The sequence below is a fragment of the Sparus aurata genome, chromosome 9, assembly GCF_900880675.1.
Source record: "Sparus aurata chromosome 9, fSpaAur1.1, whole genome shotgun sequence".
Classification (NCBI taxonomy): domain Eukaryota; kingdom Metazoa; phylum Chordata; class Actinopteri; order Spariformes; family Sparidae; genus Sparus; species Sparus aurata.
This window is the reverse complement of record NC_044195.1, coordinates 7,482,746-7,498,519: the sequence shown is the minus strand read 5'-3', so window position 1 is coordinate 7,498,519 and position 15,774 is coordinate 7,482,746. Positions and strand designations below refer to the sequence as shown.

Genomic DNA, 15,774 nt, shown 5'->3' with positions numbered 1-15,774 from the left:
TTTTTTTTTGCAGATTTTTGATTGGAAGTGTTCAGTGGAGCGGCCCAGGAAAAAAAGAAAGATTTTTAAAAAAGAAAGAAAACGAGGCGAAGACGACCTGCTCGACCAAACTTATTCCATTTTCGTGTCCGCCTGGTTTTTATTCGTTTTTTGTTGTTTGATTTTTTTTTTTTTTTATATATATTTATTTATTATTTTTTTTAAATCTAGAGATGTGTTCACGGTCCTGATCTGGAAGATTAGAGCAGAGTACCGTTGGTGGCTTACATGTAGCGGAGACAGGAGGCTGTGTGTGTCTGTGAGGGATCCATCAGAGGCTTATATAAGAGGAGCCGTCATGTATGCAGGACGCAAGAGGAGAAAACCAGTCCAGAGGGCGTAAGTTGATTTTTATTTATTTGTTTTTTTATTTTCACCATGTTATACACTTCCAGTGGGCTCATGTGACGGGTCAGATGGACTTGTGGAGCCGGTGTCAGCTCCTGAAGATTCGATTCAGAGAAGAAGAGGAAAAGAAAAGAAAAAAAAAAAAAAGACCCAGCTCTAAGATTTCGCTCGCGTCTTTACGCAAATGTATCTCCGTGCACCTGCGAGGTGTGTGAGGCCTGTGTGTCGGTGTGGCTGCGGGCTGGGAGCGCGTCAGCAGCAGCAGCGGTGTGGACGCGGCGCAGCGCGGCGCGGCGCGGCGCAGGGCTGGTTAATGCCTTCGGATTACTGCAGGCCTGCAGCCGCGGCCTCGCTCTAACCTTCAGCGCTCTCTTGATGTCCACTTGCAGAGCCGTGTTTGTCCACAAATGAAGGGGGGAAAAAAACCAATACAGTATTTTTTTTTTCCCTTTTCATTATTAAGTAAAAATGCTGACATAAAACCTCTGACTCGCCCTCGTGCACGGTGTTGCGCCATTTTCTGTCAAAACGCCCTTCAGAGGATCAGAGGCGGGCGTTTGTTTTCCTGTCAGGTCGTGTTGATTGCTTCAGGGTAGCTTTTTAGTGTTTATTATATTATCACTAAAATCGCACATTTTATTAGGCTTAAGACACGTTTCGAACACCGGCCCTGGCTCCCTGTTCGTCAGCCGCACACGTCTTGGGTTCACGTTCATGTTGCACGCCCAGTGATGCCGTGGTGAGATCATCCGAATTAAAGATGGAGAGGCTGTTATGAAGTCTGAGCAGGTACAGTGGCTGATCGCAGTCGGGCAGGCGGACGCCACCACCCTGCCAGAATTAGAAGAAACGAACAAAACATTGTCAGCCATGTTTTTTTTTTTTGTGTAATAAAGTGCAAACAGACAGTAAATCCAACCAGAGCTCACAACCTGTTCTCCACAAGCTGTGAAGACATCAGTGAGACGCAGCAGTGAGACATGAGGCCTGCTGCTGCCTGGTGAGAACAGTGTTGGCCTGTCAGTAAATCATGTTGCCGCTGCAGGTTTACGTTGAACACGATGGTTTTAATTTGAAGGCCCCAAATTGATCTGCGCTGCTCGATAACTCCTAAAAAAAAAAAAAGGGTGAATCAAGAAAAATCCCCATAATTCTTTGCTGTGCTGGGACAGATTGAGGAGAGAAAAGGACCGACTGCAGGTCTCTGACAGACGCTCCGATCTCATTTTTTGCTTGGATTTTCCTGCTTGCATTCTGCTTTTCATGTTCAAACACACACACACACACACAGATATGTTAATGACTTAATGTTTAGATAATGGATTTATTTCTGGTAAATGTTTTCACAGTTAGAAGGTCTACTGCTTTTCTGCGTTTCCTTTTTGTAATCAGTTGTATTTATCAATAAAACACGTCGGTAACAAAGATCACATCCAAGTCAACTAACATTGATCCACACTAGCAGCAAAAATGGTTAGAAAAAAATGATATATTTATATCTAAATCTATGTAATTATAGCTATACAATATGATATATTTATAATATATCTATATGTTCCACAATTAGTGGGAACGATCATTGTGTGTCATGATTTAAATTTTGACTGAAGAAACCATTAAAATCCTGACCAGATGATATTTGTTGTAACAGGCATGTTTCCTCACACTTGAAGTCACATTTTAACTTCCTCGATTCACGACAGCTTCAGTGATTTGGATGTTGCTCTTGACCATTCTGTGATTTCAGTACGATTTATATTAATTGTGCGGACAGCTAGCAGAAAAAATATATAAAACCAGTGGATTAATTATGTTTAAAAAACAATTGTTTATTACAGCAATATAGCAGCGCACATACACACACCATAATTTATGTAAAGTGTAAATCCGAGGAAAATCCTGTTTCCTCTGGAGGGCCAAAACTACCTTCTGTGTTGTTAAAATGCAAAATGGTTCAAAGATCCCGAGTCGCCATCCTCAGGCTGTGATTAAGTGACTGTGTACAAAGTGTTACCCATGCTGCCGTGCTCACATGGTGGAAAATATTAATTAGTGATTCACATATTTAAAGATAATTTTTACATCACAAATGATAAAACAGATTTATTTAAAAAAGTGTTTTTTTTGCTCGACACAACTGGTGAGAAGATCAAACCTTATGGTGGAGCCACTCTGGTACACACACACCTGCATCCAATGGCTGAGATCCAAAGATTATTAATGTTTTCCAATTCTGTTAAAGGTTTCTATGAAATGTTTGTAAAAAAAAAACAGAGAAATTAGCTTACTTTTATTAACATCTTTATATGATGATACATGTAACGTATATGTATTTGTTTCCTCATATGGTCAAATTGTAAAAAAAAACATTTTCTGTTTTTAAATCAAGCCGCCCACACGAGCGGAGTGTGTGGTCGCTCGAACCTCGATCACGTGACACTGTGTCTACTCCTGTGTGTTGCCATGAAACACACACTGTTGCGTAACACACTGTGTGAGTGTAGCCTGTACGGAGCGGCGGAGCCCGACCTTTTCCCTCACAGGTGACACAGTGTGTGAGTGTGTGTGTGAGTGTGTGAGCACTTCCACCAGAGGGATTTCTTTCACGCCCCGTCTTTATTTGAACACTTCTTGAAGGTAAAGCAGTTTAACAGAAAAAAGGTCAACCTGAGTTTGTGCTGCAGACCAACATGTGCTAATATTGAAGGACTATGAATGCGAATATGCAAATATAGAATAAAGTAAGAGCATTTTTTAAAACAGCGATGATGATGTTGATGATGATGATTTTATGAAGATATAAATGAAGCTAAATAAGAAATACGATGTCCCAAGCTCCACAGATATACATGTTCTTTTTAATTTTTATTTTCATTCACATTGAATGCATCGGCACTCCGGCAGTTATCGTCATATTAACTTGTGAGTATGTTTGGCTGTTCACATTTCTCTCCAGGGTTATTTAAATTGATGCTGAAATCAAGTTTGTGGTTCACTTTAGCTGAGAAACATTTTGTCTTAACACAAATATGTCTACTTTTATACTCAGATTATTTGTGTGTGTGGTATAAATGCAGTATGTCCTTATTGGTTAAAAGATGACCTTTTTCATTTTGAATAGCAGATCTTTCATCACCGCTCTGAACAGAGTAACGTCCAGGGCTTCACAACAGAGAGTCGTCCTCTCTGCACTGCTGCTGTGCCTTTAGTTTGGCCCTTTTGCATTTTGCAACAAATGAACCTGCTCACGGTGTGTGTGTGTGTGTGTGTGTGTGTGTGTGTGTGTGTAGCTTCAGAGGGTTAAAACCTACGTTTGGTGATTTTGGCACGACTGACAACATAAAGGCTGGAAGAAAATGTCCAAATATCAACAAGGCCACCGAGGCCCCTTCTGTACTCACTCATACCAGCCAGCTAAGCACACCTGATTGCTCATCAAGATAAAAAACAAAATAGTGAAAACAAATTTCCTGAATCCGTTCCTTTATCAGGATCCACAACGGAAGCTAATGGGGTCTATTCCGGGCAGAAACCCTTCCTCCATTCAAGTTTGTGGAAACCAGTGTTTGTGGTTTCTGTGTAATTCCTGTTGACAAACCAAAAAACATACAACAGAACATGGATGGAAACACATGACCTCCCTGGGAGAGGTAATGGAACCTGACTTCAGCATTGCTCTGGGAAGGAGATGAGATTTTTATCATTTGGAAATGATTTGGCATCTACAGGAAGATCATAGAAAATATAATGTTTCTCGGATTGATGTACAATATGTTTAATTAGACATATTTTAGATAACTATAACGCGACCAAAACTAACTTGTTTGTCCTTTTTAAACATGAGCAGGAAATCAGAGGTTGTCAGCAGGTAAAAGCAATGAAACACTAATCAGAGCCGAGTACAGGCCAATACAAGAGTAAAAGATGAACTTTGGGAAATATGTGGAAGCACCTGCGGGCCTCTAAAGGAGGCTCAGGAGAAAAATTCCCCTTTTCCACAAAGTTGGCAGTGTAGAATCGGATTATTCCGACACTTTGTTGGATCCTTATGATGTTTTTTTTTTCTGAATTACTTATCGAAATAAAATTGCCGTGCATTACTTTGACACTTTCCCTCAAATTTTAGTTCTGCACATTTGGTATCTGTGGAGATGCTGGGCCTTGGTACATAAATGTGCTGTAATAATGTCGTAACAGTGTCTTCCTTTCGTGAGGATGATGTCGGTCGGATAAGAATCACACACACACACACACACACAATAGGAAACTCTGTTAAATGGGTCAAAGAACAAAGTTTGGAGAATGCTTTTTTAATACTTTAAGACGCCCTTCCTAACGTTATACAGCGCTGAAATCCTCAGAAATGTCTGTAATATAATCCCAAAATGTAATTCTTTAATCCCAGATTTAGAATAATCACATCACATTCTTAGAATCTGATTCCCAAACCGTCCTTAGCTCAAAGATAAAAACTTTGTAAAGTGGTTTCGGGGTCCCCTGGTGGTTGAGGGGCCCCGTGGTGAGTGGGCTCTAAATGACGGCTGACGATTTAGTTGTGACCTCTCGCTTCGTTTGTGATCCTTCAGGGTGAAGCAGGCGCCGTCTGAAGGGGCCAAGTCCAACCCGTCCAAACGGCATCGAGACCGGCTGAACGGGGAGCTGGAGCGCCTGGCCAGCCTGCTGCCTTTCCCCGAGGAGGTCACCGCCACTCTGGACAAACTGTCCATCCTCCGCCTGAGTGTCAGCTACCTGAGAGCCAAGAACTTCTTCTCTGGTGAGTCCACCATCATCCACTGTCATTACTGCTTGGTACGACAGCAGCACTCTCTGGCTTGATGGTCCCATTTCCTGAAGTTTCGCCAACTTTCCGAGTTGTTAGTCCAGACTGACGGGGGCTTTCTCATGATTTTTCCAGATTATTCCACAGCCACCACAGGATTGCACTATAATATCATGCATATTGTATTCATTTGCTTGGTATTAGGTCGACTCTAGTGCATAACTACAGTTACATGGACACTTTGATCACGTCTGTCACATAAACTTGTTTACTGTCAGTGGGACGATCATGTGGTATCATCTTGTAAGCTATGAAACTCAATAGAGAATACCAATATCGAATGAATGAGCCACTGTATGTGTCCGGCTGCAGCAGTGCAGCGACTGCATGCAGCAGGACCGGAGCGTTTAAAAACCCGCTAGTGTCCGACCCGTGTCCCTTTGCTGCGTGCCATTCCCCCTCGCTCTCAACCAGGACTCCTGTCACCTCTCTTGTCCCGTCCTGTCAATAAAGCCACGAAAAAAGGCCATGAAACAAAACAGAAACATCACTATAAGTATTAGTATTAAGTAGTATTAGGCAGTTGGTTTGAATGCAGGTGAATTGGCGTGTACGTGTGAAGTCTTCAGCATGGATGCCGTGGACAAAAGAGAAAAAGTTACATATGTTGCATGAACTGAATCAGTGTGACGTCACGCTTACCGCAGCAGTCACTTCCAGGTGGACACCTGACAGCTGATTTGCATTGTGGGAAATATGTGAACTCAGCACATCAGTTTTTATCTGTTGTCCTTTTGAGTGTTTACTGAGACATTTAGCCTGAAGACAAAGCGAACAGTGTGGCCAGACCTATCTGATGTTTCTGCCGTGCTTATTTTATGGACTGTGTGGCAGATTTGAAAATTCTACCTAGTTTGTGTAAACTAAAGCTAAAATGTTTCTTTGGTCTGTGGCCTTACAGGTGATTGCATTGAGTCTTGGATAGATTAGAGGCCAGCTTACCTGAAAACATGTGAATACGGCTGATTTAAGTTGCTGCTTTTGTGCCGTGATCCAGTTAATCTAGCAGTGTTCCCTGCTTTCGGCCCTTAAAGCGACAATTTACCCCAAACTCAGAAATACGAATTCTTCCTCTTGCCTGTAGTGTCATTAATCCGCTTATTGTTTCTGTGTAATCGGCTGAGTTTTTGTAGATGCCGGCTGTAGAGATGAGAGGCTGATGAGACTAGACGGCATTAAGAAAAAAAAGAAAATCAATCTGATAAACAAAACAGTGACCTCTCTATCCAGAAATCATGATCCAGTTAGTCAAGATAATCCATAGAGCCCGCTGTGAGCAGTTTCAGCTAACGTCTTTATGCTGACCTACAGTCATCACTGCGCCCTCCTCTGCTCAGCTGTGACATCAGAGAGCTCACTACTTCACTCCGCGCGGTGATACGGAAAGAAAATAGTTCCGACACGAAACTTTTTGGAGATCAAATTGTGTTGCTGGGTTATAATTTGTGGATCAATTGCCGTTTTTTTTTTTTTTTTTTTTATTGATTTGTTCGACACCACAGCTGGTACCCCCAAAACTCTGCAACTCACGCTAAAACAATCCAGACTGATAAACAGCGCTGACATATAAGACGAAAAAATACGCCACTTTGCTTTTGGGGTGAACTATCCCTTTAAATTGGCCTCAGATTGGAACAGCCATTCAACTGAACACACAGGTTTGTAACCGACACCGATCGATCTCCACTGAGGTTAACGTCGCAAAGGAACATTTCCCCAAATCGGTCTTTTCAGCAATACTGATGCTGAAAGTCCGAGCGAAGGAGAAGCGAGGGATGAAATTAAACAGTTAAAAGTGGGCGGCTGCTTCTAAATGCCCTCGGTTTTTTTTTTTTTTTTGCTCCGGTCCCGTTATGATAGTGTCACAACAGTGGAGCCGCTCGCTCTGTGTTTGTGCTGGATGTGTTTCCCAACATCTCAAGGCTCATCTCATCAGCCGGAGACCGCCACACCGAGAGGAGAGCAACCAGCAACCAGCCACCAGCCACCGCCTTATTCAGATGATTTCATCCAAGGGAAAGGTCCTCAATATTTCATTGAGACCCATGTTATGTGTGTGTGTGTGTGAGAGAGAGAGAGAGAGAGAGAGAGACATCACTTATTCGAGGATCAGGAGATGGAGCTTTGCTTGGTGTCCATTAAAACTGTTACACCAGGGCGCCGGGCGGAGTGGCACGGCGATGGGTGGATGTGTGCGGCCGTCTCTACTATGCCGAGCGGACGCGTTGTTATTTTAGGCGCCGATCTTTCAAAGAGAATGCTGCAATGCGGCCGTCGGATGCTCTTGGAGCATGAATAATTGAGAGGAACCCTGGAGTTTAAAGAATTTATGAAATGGAGGCAGAGCAGTGTTTGTTTAAGGCAGCGGCTCTTTGCGATGGCTGTTTGGGCCGAGCCGGACGGGACGCAGCAGCGGCGGCACGACTGTTTTCGGGCGGATGTAGCAAATGCATTTCAGATTTCGTATGATGCGTGTGCGCTCTTGTGCGTGTCGCACGGCTGCTCGGTTCACGTGTTTGCTATAGGTGGAGGCTGTCGTGCCCTGCAGAAACAAAAGGAAGCTGATGTTTGTGCAGACAATCGTCTATTATGATCACTTCAGAGCCATCAATAGGAGTTGTGTCAATGTTCCCATTCACTGACATATGGAAGCATGCATCGGCTATTCAGCCTGTCACAGTGAATTATTGATATTGGATTTTAGTACCAATGGGTCAAAGTGTAGCCTATGGACAAACCCTCTTGTCTAACTGCATTAGCCTACTTCCTGGACAGTCTCTTAAGTAATTAACGAGCTCAGTGTTCTTACATTAGGGAGGCAGCTCCTCAGAGAGAAGCCCTGTGGACCCTGAGGACCCCTGAGGGCCCGCTGCTGCTGGCGGCCTCTGTGGTCAGCCACAAATTGTTGTTTGTAAACAGAACAAATCCTGCTTGTCGGCGTCATGTCAGGGGTGTGTGGTCAGACGAGTGACGACTCTCTGGGAGCTACACTCCGCTCTGATTGGATGTCACCTGCATGACATTTCAAATGTGTTCCAATTGCAGATTTCCTACCAGGATATGTTGTTTTATGCGCTCTGTTGTTTGACAAAATGCTGTACGCCAACTGAGTACCGGCTGAACGTGTCGTAGGAGCTGAACAAAGCCCGGCCAGAGGGAGGTTAATCTGCCTGACAGTATTATCCAGCCCAGCTGCCTTCTTTGTTATTGTCAGGAGGAGCTACAATGGGCTCGTCCCTATCGGCCAGTCTGAGGAGAGGGGCGGTCACTCTCCTAAAACCGATAACGCCGGGATCACCCCACCGTGGGTGCGAGGCAGCTCTCGGCCATAAGAGCCGTCTTCACAGCTGCCGTCTGCCTCTTGGATCATCACGCTCCATGTGTGACGACAGGACGGAGGCAGTTGATGAGTTAAATATGGAAAAGTCGGTGTCCCCGGAGGAGCTGTCGCGCCACAGTATACTTTAAGGCGACAAGACGTGGAACCAACGTGTTCTCAAAGATTCACACTGGTGGCTTTCTAACTTTTGTAAGAGTTGTTCAAGTGAGGGGACTCCTGCAGTGTGTCCAGCAGTGTTAGTCCTGTCACAGATAATCCAGTGCGGAGAATCAGTGATACGCTTATTAGTATTAGTCTGCTCTGTCCTCTTTATCCATGTGTCGGCTGAGGTTTTCCAGTTTGCGGAGTACATTCATCTAGGACCAGATCTTTAGACAAACTGAAGCCACGCGATACACCTCATATTTTAACAGCATGGAAAGAAATACTCAACGATCTTGAGGTGGTCACTTGTCCACTCATACCCTCGGAGTTTGACTGATCTCCTCCTTTTAGCTCACGAACTGACTGAGACTTTTTAATGGCGCAGATTTTTCAAAACTTGTGTGGAGATGTACGTCAGACGCTGATGTCATCACTAGACCCAAACTGATTTAGATTTTTAAAATGTGTTTCTCATAGGCACTGATCCAGAGTGAAAATCCGCAGAATGCAGTTTCTTGAATATTGAAGTGATAGACATCCATTTAAGATATCAATGATTGTTTTTTGAACCAAAATAAGCATAAGCCAACATTATACATGAAAACAAACAACTGAAATGTATACAAATGTAATACTTAGTTCCTCAGCAGTAAATCCAATTTCATTGTCACACTGCGCCACAAACTTTGACCCTAATGCTAACCGAAAAAGACACCCGACTGTCCCACACATGCACAACGGGGATGGGGATGTGTTACTGTTCCGCGTTTTACAGGCAGCAACTCGTTTAAGATAAGCGGAAAATCTGCTGAGTTGTCGGCTCGAAAGTGCGCGGCCGCAGATTCCATGCAGGCCTGGACATCACCTCGGCTCACACACGTCCCCATGTTCACACAGGAGCACTGAGTAAAAGTAGTCGTGTCAAAATATTATTTTTCGAAAAAGTAAAAGCTGCCCAATTGAATAGCACTTCAGTAAAAGCCGTGAAGTATCTGATATTAAATGTACTCAAGTATCAAAGTAAAATCTGAATCGATATATGCATTTTTTTTTAAATGTCTTACTTTAGCTCTGATGCAGCCTCCAAGTGGCAAAGTAACTAGTAAAAGAGTTACCATATAAATGCAGTGTAGTACAAAGTACAATATTTTCCTCCACAATGTGGTTCAACCACCTCAGAGTTGTTCTGCAGCACAGTACCTGAGTACACCTTCTCTCACTGTGAGAGCTGTGAGTGCTGGTTTGTTAACGTTTGGTTACAAGTTCACACAAACACAATGAAGCGGTTTTCTGCAGCTTTGGATGGTTTGAATTAAACACTCTGAACGTCCTTCTCCGGTGTTCGGCCTGTCATAGAGCTCAACAGTGAGGTTCCGGAAGTGAAAATGCCATTCATATTCTGCATATGGATTTTGATTATTGGCCATAATGTCGTAACCATCCAAAATAGACTCACCACGAGCTATCAGATTGTCAAACGATGATATATGATCCTGTAGAAGCCACAAGTCCGTATGATATCAATCTTGTTTTGAGAAAAACATGTTTTATTCGCGATGTCATGGAGAAGTACTACACTACCCACAATCCTATAGTACAACAGCGACGTCTTTGATTGGTGGAGCTCGCTGTTACCATGGAAATGTTTACCAAACCCGCGAATTTCATGTTAGCTAGTTACTGCTAACACTGAACTCTACGATCGTTTACCACAGAGCGACCATGATTTCACTTTCTGACCTACTGCGTTCATTTAGTGATGAGGAGAAGAGTTTATTAAGGGTTCACACGAACATGAAATTTGCGGGTTTGGTAAACATTTACATGGTAACAGCGAGCTCCACCAATCAGAGACGTCGCTGTTACATTCGCAATGGTTTATGGGATGAGTAGTTGCTTTACTCTTAAAACAATTATGTACACAGTCTTGTACCTTTGCTTTTTTCTCTGTTTTCCAACATTTTTTTGCACCAAATTAAATGTTTTGTGGTCACGATTCATCTGCTAGCTGATTGGCTTGGTTCCAGGCCTAAAACTCTTTATATAAGGATTTTATGAAACGTCAGTGGAGCAAATGAATGGCAAATTCACTTCCGGAACCGGAGCCGTTAAAAAAGTGGGCGGTCACTGTTGAGCTCTATAGATGTAGACCTTACTCCCGCCTCCTGGCCTAACATGCTCGTTTAAGTGAGATAACCGTGCGTAGACAAGGTGAAAGAGTTTGACCACAAATGTCTTCCTTCATGACTGCTTGAACGTAGCTGTTCCGTGCTGTCTGTCATGTTTGTTCGCTGTATAGATGTTTCCTCCTCTTCCTCTCCTGCTGAATGCTGCTCCCCCGTGACGACTTTCCTGTGAGATGTTCGGTCCACCCGCTGCGTGGCTACTCTCTTTTTAGGTTAAGAGGGAAAAAGTTGAAAGAAACTGAGCACGTATGGCGGCGTAGTGATTGTGTTTTCTTCCAGCTCTTAGCTCCACTTGATGAGCAGGGGTCATCCTCCATGGTGAGGATCAGACCTGCGGGGACATTTTTAACAGTGTTTACAGTGGAAAAAAAACCCTGACTAGATCCCGGATGACACAACTAAGCCAATAAGGGCTCTCCTGGGTTTCTTGGAACAGTCAGCATTTCCAAAAGCCAATTGGCTCGATCGCCCTTTTTCCTCTTCCTCTCCCCCCCTCGTTCACACCTGACCCCCCTCTGGTTCCTCTGTGTTTCTCTGGAATGGTTCCCTGAGCTCCGGTGGCGGGCTGCATGAACCAAAACCATCACGTGAGCACTGTTGCATAACCAGCACTCTCACAAATGCACGTCAGATGGTCACTACTGTGCTTCAGATAGCACCGCAGTCCACCGTTTAAACCTGTAGCGGACAGGATTTGCAATGATGATTAATCTTGTGATTTCATGGTACAGTAACAACAAGCCTGTTGTTAAAGTGAACCGCAGAAACACTCTATTGTAAATATAGATGGAGATTAGAGGACATAATCCCTGCGACTGCAGAGGGATTCACTTCCCCCGTGGTTCCGTGCTGGCTGAGCGTTGCTGGAGGTGACGCTCCCTCTCAAACATGTTCAGCATAATGCCGGAAAACTGTGTCAGGTTTTAATAAAACCTCGGAGAAAAACACCTGGAATAGTTTGGTGGGGTGAAATGTGGAACTTATTTCCACTGGTGTTCGATTTAGCACAGTTTAAATCAAAGCTGCACTGATCAATGCTTTCATGTGAACGGTGTGTAAACTAACTGTGTCCCTAGAGCCCACGGAAAGCTCCCCTGAGCTCTTTTACCATAACCATTACCGTAGCGACTGTTAGCATGTCAGCGCAGTTAGCCACGCAGCTACCTGTGCAGTGCTGGTGTTTGCTTTTGTTAGGCTTTGACATGACGTCAAAACTGCTGTTTCTGCACACTCTGCTGCTGACGGTGTTCTAAGCTACATCCCTCTGCAGTGCACTTTCAGATGTCGACCACTGAAATCAAAAGCAGGAATCCTCTCTCGTGTTTGTGTTTATCAGTTTGTTCCAAATTGATTTCTGGAATAGGTCACTTTGTATCTCTTCAAAGAAGAATATGAAAATGTAAATTGTCGGGCAGAAAAGCAGTGTTCTGTTAATCTGTGAATCTGGATGGTCTAACAATGGTAGAGCCATCAGTGCTGTGATTGTTTTTTTGTTTTTTTTTCATTGTATGGTGTTTTTAATGGAATATCGAATTGTGACATAAAATCAAATCATGGATCTGGAGAATGTTGACAGGTCAGTTATTGCATCTTTGAGCAAAAGGTTGTGATACTCCTCCTGTCACTCAACAAAGGAGTGTGTTGTTTGAACGTGGTTGAGGATTTAACTGCACAGAGCACCGGTACTGAGCATCTAAGCAGAAAGCTGTCAGTAATAGAGTATTATGATAGTAATATAGTCCAATGATTACATGAACTCCTGAATGTTTTTTGCCTGAAACCGTCTCTGTTGTGTCAGGTGGCCTCTCCACCTGCGCTAGGCTCCCTGAGCTTCACATCACAAGGAACCAAAGAACAACGTGGCAGCAGAGGAGAAATGAATCTTTCACAAGTTTCCATATGGCCGACCATTATATCTATTATAAAAAGCTCCGGCTTGAAATGTCTTCCATTAATAGAGACACAGCAAACACGGACCTGCACAGCACACACATTATGCAACCCTCACTGGATCAGGACATGGATATAGAAAATGAATTATGTAAAACGTTACTCTGACTGTAGTAGCATGTGGCTTTGTCACACCGATGCTGGACTAATGTAGTAGGAATGACTCTGGAGTGGGATCCTGCGTCTCGACTTCTCTTTCTGTTTCGTAAAAAAAAAAAAAACTCTGTCGTCAAACAATGCAGCTGTCGCATCAGTTCATTCAAATGATTTCGGTGCTGATGCGTCTGCAGAGCATGCTGCTACGCCTGAAAGAAAATAACGTCCATACGCGGCTGCCATGACACGGCACGCATACGGCTGGCACACAGCTGGACATATGTGTCAGAGCTGCAGGCTGCCGAGTAAAGTCTTGTGACATATCATGATAACCATAACGGGATAGCTCTGAACGAGGGGTGGGGGGGCCATGCGATGATTTGTTATTTGAAGTGCCGCTCTCCCCTCCCCCTCCTTCCTGTAGGTCATCTATCTGCAAACAAATGAGCGGCAGAGCAGAGCGGTGCGGGCTACACAATGAGCAGTGGGTCATCCCTTCATGACGACCCTGCCTCCCCTCCCTCTGCCCGTCCTTCCCCTGCAGGGCTTAACCCCATCCCCCCCCCCAGCCCCGCTGATCACGACACGGCACAGCCAGGAATGCAGGCCACCAAAGGCAGAACCTGGTAATCAGCGGTGACCCCTCCCCATCATACCCCGCCCAAATCCTATCACTCCTCACCTCCTCCTCCTCCTCCTCCACCTCCTCCCACCTCTGTGGATCGCCTCTCATAAGCAAATATGCGACCATGTGATCTCGAAAAAAAAAACCTCGGGAGACACGAAAGCAACACAGGGTGCGTGCTTTCCCCCTGCATTAGTGGCCGCGTGTTCATGTTCAGCCTCTATATGTGTGGCTATGTGTGTGTGTGTGTGTGTGTGTTGCGTGCATCCATGTGTATGTCAGTAGATGTGGGGGCGATATGTGTGCATCGCGTGTTGGTTTACCGCAGTGTTTGGGGGGCGGGTGGAGGGTGAAGGAGTTGAAACATTCTATATTTACTCGCTGCCATTCACACTCTGCTGGAATAATTAACACACAAACACATTCGCACACATACTTGCGCGCGTGCGCCGCGTGTGTGCGCAGCCGCGGATGTGCGCATGCGGACACACGCTCAGCGAAGAGAGGTAATCACTGCGGCGCACAAGTGAGTCGTAGCCTGTTAGAGTCGCGGGGCTGAGCGACGGGATGTTATTCTGTGTTTGTGGCGTCACGTGACGGCGTGTAGACCTCCTCCACTCATGTATTCAGGCATGCAGAAGTCTCAGTTAATATGATTAGATTTTACAATGGGAGCTACTGAATCATAGCATATTGACGTGACTGTAAAAAGCACTTGTAGAAAAAGCAAACATAGCTGCAGTAGGTCTTCTGCAGTGAGTCACAACATAGTTTAACCTAAAAACTAGTTGAACTCCGGCTGCACTGTGTTGGGGAAAAAAAAAGGGAAAAATAGAAAGAAAAGGGGTTGCACTTCTGTTTTTAGTGATTTACAAAAACAGAACGCACGCATCTACTGCATGTGAATTGTCACTACTGATCTGAATCCAGAGCGCCTTCTCCCCTGCTACAGTACCGAGAGCCTGAGCTGCACTTCCTGATTGGCTGCTAACATGTACGTGAACAGATTATCACCTGAGCTTTGCAGAGAGAAAGTTTTTTTTTAAAGAGCGCTGCAGTGACTTTAGACCTCCTGAGCACAGCGTGATGCTAAAAGAAGCTTATTCAAACACTGGTGCAGGTGACAGCGCCAGCTTTCTTTCCCCACTGTTTTTTTTTTTTTTAATATCACTTTTTATCGGTCAACCTTTTTCTCATTGCAAAAGGTAATGATGAAAGGCATTTTTTTTTTTTACTGACAAGACGAAGAAGACAGTGGTCTTTCTTGTTGTTTGTCGCCAACAAGTTCAATGTAGCCAGGCTTTCTCTGCGTCAGCTGGCTCAACAAATCCTACAAGCCCAGTGAGAGATCATGAGACCTCCATGGTGGTTTTGTGCATATGACTCCTGTTCCACGATATAACGGAGAACAATGACAAATATATATATTTATTACACGGCTCTTCTTAATGCTGCAGAATGCTCCATTGACTTGAATGGGCCTTCCCAACGTTCGGCGTTCAATTATTTTGGTATAATTGACCGCTGCTAAGCATATTTGACCGTCGTCAAGGAAAGCAGCCTGTTTGCCTCTGATTCACGTATTTCGTATCACTCTGCGCTCTAAAATCTTTACTCCGCAAGTAGTGCGGTCACTTATCACCCCAGCGTCTTCGGTCACTAAGCGACTTCAGCTGATCTGTAGTCTACTTCATGTTGGAAAAAACATACTCCCAGGCCACTAGTTTGGATGACTTTAACTTTAACATTTTTGGAAAATACGGTGATTTGGAGTCTTGGCAAAAGGCTGAGTTGTTGTCACCGGTCAAGAAAAGATAAAGAGAGGAAAGCAGCGAAGAGGGAGAAGCGAAATGGCGTCGGTTTGGCAAACTATATTTCTCTGCTGAAAAACACTATGAACAGCGACACTGTGTCAAGTTTTCTTTCCTGTTGGCAAGTAACTGTGTAATAAGAGGGATAATGTATAGAACGGCGGTCATTATCGGGTAAACGTATTTTCTCGATAAGGACCGCCGTTCTATACATTATCCCTTACAAAGCAAATTAGCTCGAAAACAATTATTATAATACAATATGAATATGAATATGATATGAAATAATATGTTAATTAAAACCTTTTAACCTGTACTTTACTTCCCACAATAACACAAACTTAAGTGTATTCAGAAACAGAGAGTTATGGAGACATTTCATGTTTTCATAAGCA

The 15,774-nt window shown here is 44.0% G+C and overlaps 1 protein-coding gene across 2 annotated transcripts in view; it reads left to right on the top strand.

Moving 5' to 3' along the window:
- The window catches only part of LOC115588769 (aryl hydrocarbon receptor-like), a 41,981-nt gene continuing 26,207 nt past the window's right edge, over positions 1-15,774 (top strand). Inside the window, exons 1-2 of one of the 2 annotated variants that reach the window (XM_030429539.1) lie at positions 1-378; positions 4,974-5,161. In XM_030429539.1, the coding sequence (XP_030285399.1) occupies positions 338-378; positions 4,974-5,161 (229 nt within the window). In that variant the 5' untranslated portion in view covers positions 1-337. Of the gene's footprint in view, positions 379-4,973; positions 5,162-7,098; positions 7,249-15,774 lie in introns of those variants that run through there. The other variant, XM_030429538.1, reaches the window with a different exon arrangement.